This window comes from Elephantulus edwardii, unplaced genomic scaffold (assembly GCF_000299155.1).
Source record: "Elephantulus edwardii isolate Elephantulus edwardi_28Jun2011 unplaced genomic scaffold, EleEdw1.0 scaffold00092, whole genome shotgun sequence".
Classification (NCBI taxonomy): Eukaryota; Metazoa; Chordata; class Mammalia; order Macroscelidea; family Macroscelididae; genus Elephantulus; species Elephantulus edwardii.
In genome coordinates this window covers 13,296,264-13,300,661 of record NW_006399842.1, presented here as the reverse complement: position 1 = coordinate 13,300,661, position 4,398 = coordinate 13,296,264, and the positions used below count along the sequence as shown (strand labels likewise).

General features: G+C 50.7%; 1 protein-coding gene across 1 annotated transcript; it reads right to left on the bottom strand.

Moving 5' to 3' along the window:
- Nucleotides 1–774: 774 nt before the first annotated feature.
- HDHD3 (haloacid dehalogenase-like hydrolase domain containing 3) lies at nucleotides 775–1,530 on the bottom strand. The gene has a single exon (XM_006890759.1). The coding sequence runs from the start codon at nucleotides 1,528–1,530 to the stop codon at nucleotides 775–777; it is 756 nt and encodes a 251-aa protein (XP_006890821.1).
- Nucleotides 1,531–4,398: the final 2,868 nt, after the last annotated feature.

The following is a 4,398-nucleotide window of genomic DNA, read 5'->3' as shown; positions in this document are numbered from 1 at the left end:
CCTATAGCCTCTAGTTCTCCACTGCACTCTCATGTGACCGATCCATTACCCGCCATCTAGTGGTTGGGCCAATGGGCTCTGGAGTCAGACTAAAACCTAGTCCTGAGGCCATAGCTTATTTCCTGTGATTTGGGCACACGATTTAACCTCTCAGTCAGTTTCCGCATTTATAAAGTGTGGGCACTGGGGGTTCATAACACCTCTCATAGGTAACGCTGAGGGTAAATACATAGAGCCAAGTGCCAACAAATGACAGCATTAACAGTGGCTTTTCTTATGACCCTGGCTTTCCTTATAAAAAATCTGGCATATGGTGTCCCTTATAGCGTATTTTTAATATCTTGATTTTCATACTAAGCTCCTCTCACGTCACACTTCCAAGGGGCGAGGGTGCCTCAGAGGCTGCAGAAACCTCAATCAGAAGCCTTACTGCCTCTGTCAATTCAGCTTTTTTATTCTTTTTCTGTTTTGCATATTGCAAAATAGCCCATGATTGCAGGTCCCTACTCTCAACTCAAAGTTTGAAAATGCTTAGTTTTAAAGCTAGTTAGGCCCTCTCTTGGTCGTATTGGAGGTGGACAGGGGCGGGCGGGTATACTGGGCAGGAACACCAACCAGTGTAAACAAGAATGAATGAGACAAGAAGCAGGTTAGGGAGGCAGGGCAGAAAGGCCAGCACACTGTTTTATAGATTGGATCCATGATGGGGCAGCACAGACCAGATCTGGAAGCCCGGAACGTCTCCCATGTGTGTTTAGAGGTTTCTGTGGAGCTTCAGGGCCTTGGAAGCGAGCCCTCCAAGCGGTCAAGGGCAGGCAGGAGATGGGATAGGGAGGGAAGAATTTGGTCTTCAGGTACAGAATTCTTGACTGCTGGATCCAGAGGCTCTGGGCCAGTGACAAGGAAACTGTGCATGCCGATCGCCTGGGCACCCTGGTAGTCACAGCGGTAACTATCCCCAACATGGGCTGCCACTGCCGGCTCCATATGAGCAAGCTGCAAGGCCTTATGGAAAATGCGGGGGTCTGGTTTGGGCCAGCCAGCAGCCTCAGATGTCAGCACAAAGTCAAAGTGTTCCCGCAGGCCAAGACCCACCAAGATGTCCTCAAGCCGTCGGTCAAAGTTGGAGACCACAGCCAGCTTCAGACCTCGCTTGCGGCACCCCATCAGGGTGGCCTTGGCCCCCTCCAACACTTGCCAGGTACAAGGGCTGCTGAAGTCTTCATATAGCTGGTCAGCGACGGGGGCCACAGCCTTTGCATCTTGAACACCCGCTAGGTGGAACGTCTGCAGGACCACATCCAGCCACCACTGGCGGGAGGTAAGGCCCTGACTCAGGCCGTAGTTGGGAAAGCTCTGGCTTTGAGCCTTATAGGCCTGCCTGAAGGCTTGCCCCAGGGCTGTGGCATCCACCTTCAGCCCATGAGCCTGGGCCTTGGTGGCATACTCTTCTCCAACAGGGTGGCGAAGCCTGAGCAGTGTGTCCTTCACATCCCACGTCATCAGCCGTATCTGTAGTCGAGGTGCCATCTGTGTTTATGGAAGGCCAATTCCACCTCAGGCCACAGGAAACTCAGTTGGATAAGATTACCCTGCCACAGCCTAAAAATCCTCTTCTTCCTGGCCAGACTTGTGGGCTGGCACAGGGCGCTTGGAGAACGTCTCCCCAGCACAGGTCCTAGAATGAGACAGGGCAGCTGAGATGGAGGTTCAGAACTTGGAGTGAGACTGGATTAAAATTCTGGCTCTGCTAACTCACTGTTGATCTCCATCTCCTCATCTATACCAATCTCAGGACTCAATCAGATCATTCATTCTACAAAAAAAATTTCTAAGCCTTCCACCCCTGACAACATTTAAAGGTATTAAAGACTAGGGGCTATAGACAGAGACAAACCACATAAGCCTTTAAACACAATTAAGGCAGGATGTGCCATGGCATTTAGAAATCTGGAAGCCAATCTAGTCTTCATTGTCAGGCATGGTTTCCCTAAGCAAGAGTTGTTCTAATGGAAATCTGAAAAACAAATATGTGAGAAGTGGAGGTGGTTAAGTGTTCTTGGCAAGTGTGAAGGCCCTCAGGCAGGGCAAGGAGTCTAATATTTTGGGTAGAGAGGGGCTAGCTCAGGCAGGACCTGGTAGGTCAAGAAAAGGGTCCAAGTGTTATTAACAATACAGTAATAGTACAATCCTTGTACACTGGCCACCCCCCTCAATATTCAGAGATGGGCTAAGCGAAAGAGGATAGACACTTGCCTATGGTTGCTTAAGTCAGTGAGTGGCATACCAGGAGTAAAATGAAAATTTAGATTTATGACCAGTGCTCCCTTCTACTGCAATCATGTTTAGTCACAACAGGTTTAAACAACAAAAAAAATTATTCTGGTGCACTAGTACAACACAGAAAAAAGCCTCCTAAATCTAAAGGCTTTTAAATCTCTAAGGCTCCCAGCTACTTCATCTTTACTGGAGGTAAAAGAGTTCATTAGTGTCCCCTGCAAAGCTGATGCAGAGACTGACTGACAGTGACACTCACTGCTCTCCACCAACTCAGAGCTGACCCTCCAGGGGGTTTTTGGACCCTGTAAATAGCAGAGCATAAGACTGACTGCCCTGCCCTCATTCTTCCACTGAGTCACCAGTGAATTAGAACCTGAGGTGCCACCTTTGGGTAGTTGTATAACTCCCTACAGACCAGGCAACCAAAGCTCCCTAGAGATTTTATGGGCAGTCCAGTCAGGACTGATTCATAACTGACCTTCCAACTTCAGAGGCAATAAATCGCATGGGAGGTGACTGCCCATCTTTCTCCCGCACAGTGGCTGGTGGATTTGAACCGCATGTCTTTTTGCTAGTTGTGCTACTCCTATTAGGCCACTAGAACTCCCTGACTTAATACATGTTGTTGTTGTGTGTACTGCAGAGTCGGAACTGACCCTCCAGTGGGTCCCCAAAGGCAGTTAATGCAACGGGAGGAGACTGCCCATCCTTCTCCCAGTTTTAATAAATACATAGGAGACAACTGAATGGAACGTCTCCCTTCTTCTAGTCTGATTACAGACAACTCAGGTCTGTGCCACAGAAGCTGAAGGGCTAGAGTTCATGGCCCCTTGGGAGTGCCCAAGAGAAGAGGGAGAGATTGTGGTTGGGTACATCAGGGGGACAAGTCTTAGGAGGAAATTTACCAAAGAAATTAATTTGAAAGGCCAGATGGAAGACTGAGCTCTGAAGGTCGGTTTTGTCTGCAGGTGGGCAGATGGAGGAACAGGGAGATGGGGGTGGGGGGTGGGGAAGGACTAGGTCCAAATCGCTGACAGTAAGTCAGTGGGACGGATAAAACTGTAACAAAGGGCTCCGGTTCCCAGGATATGGTGTTTCATTTTTGGAGGTTCTGGCCTACAGGCCTGAATAGCTCTCTTTCCTCCTAGCCTCCGGGGTTCAGCACTGGCAGTTAACGCAAAATCTCTAGCTTAGTCTTGCAGCCCAACCTGAGAAAGGAGGGTCCTAGGGACCCTGTTGGACTTTCAGGTCCCCTTCTCAACTCCGGCGCGTTTCAACGGCCAGTCGGCTGCCCCGGGCCCAGAACCCACCTACCACACCAAACAGCAGACGAGAAGGAAGCCGCAGACTCACCACCACGCAGGCCGGGGCGCGCAGGCGCACGGCCAACCGGGACAGGGACAGCCATGCAGGGCGGGGATAGCCAGCCGGGGCGGAGACAGCCACCGGGGCGGGGCTGGCGACGGAGCCTCGTGCTCTCCGGGCCCCACCTCCCCCGCAGACCCTTTACCCACTGTCTCTGGTGACCTGTCTGCCAGGCTCCATTCAACCTCCGTCTCCACCTCCCCCACTCCGCCCCTTCACCTTGCTCCCCAGTCACCCACCCTCAGAGCATCGCTGCCTTTCCTGAGCTCCCTTTCACTTGGTGTCCCTTCTATCACTTTATTCCCTCCTTAAGGCCTCACACTTTTCCTCATACACCATCCCTCGCCTTGCCTTGTCGCACTGTCTGTCACCAAGCTCCTGATCGAGCCTCTCAGCCCAGCGCCCCTTCCTCCCTCGTGCTCTCCATCTACACCGGTCCCCTTGCCACGTGCCGCTCTGTCTCCCTTTGTGTCTGGGCATCAGGTATGGAAGAGACCTATGGTTCATTACGGGAGGAAAGGAATTTAGGTCCTGGCCTGGTTTTCTTTGTGGTCTTGTGAAACCTGGGCAAGGTTATGCCTCTCTAACCCTCAGAGTTCCTTTAAAGCAGCTTGAACTTCTTCCTTCATCACCATAGGCTCTTGCTCATATGTTATTTTGTTAAATTCTTGTGTATCTGCCAATTCCTTTCTATACAATGACTCAGTATATTCCTTCCATCTTCTTTTAATACTTCCTGGATCATTTAATATT

What these genes read in the sequence shown, in the direction of transcription:
- HDHD3 (XM_006890759.1), bottom strand. Translation starts at nt 1,530, where the DNA reads ATGGCACCTCGACTACAGATACGGCTGATGACGTGGGATGTGAAGGAC.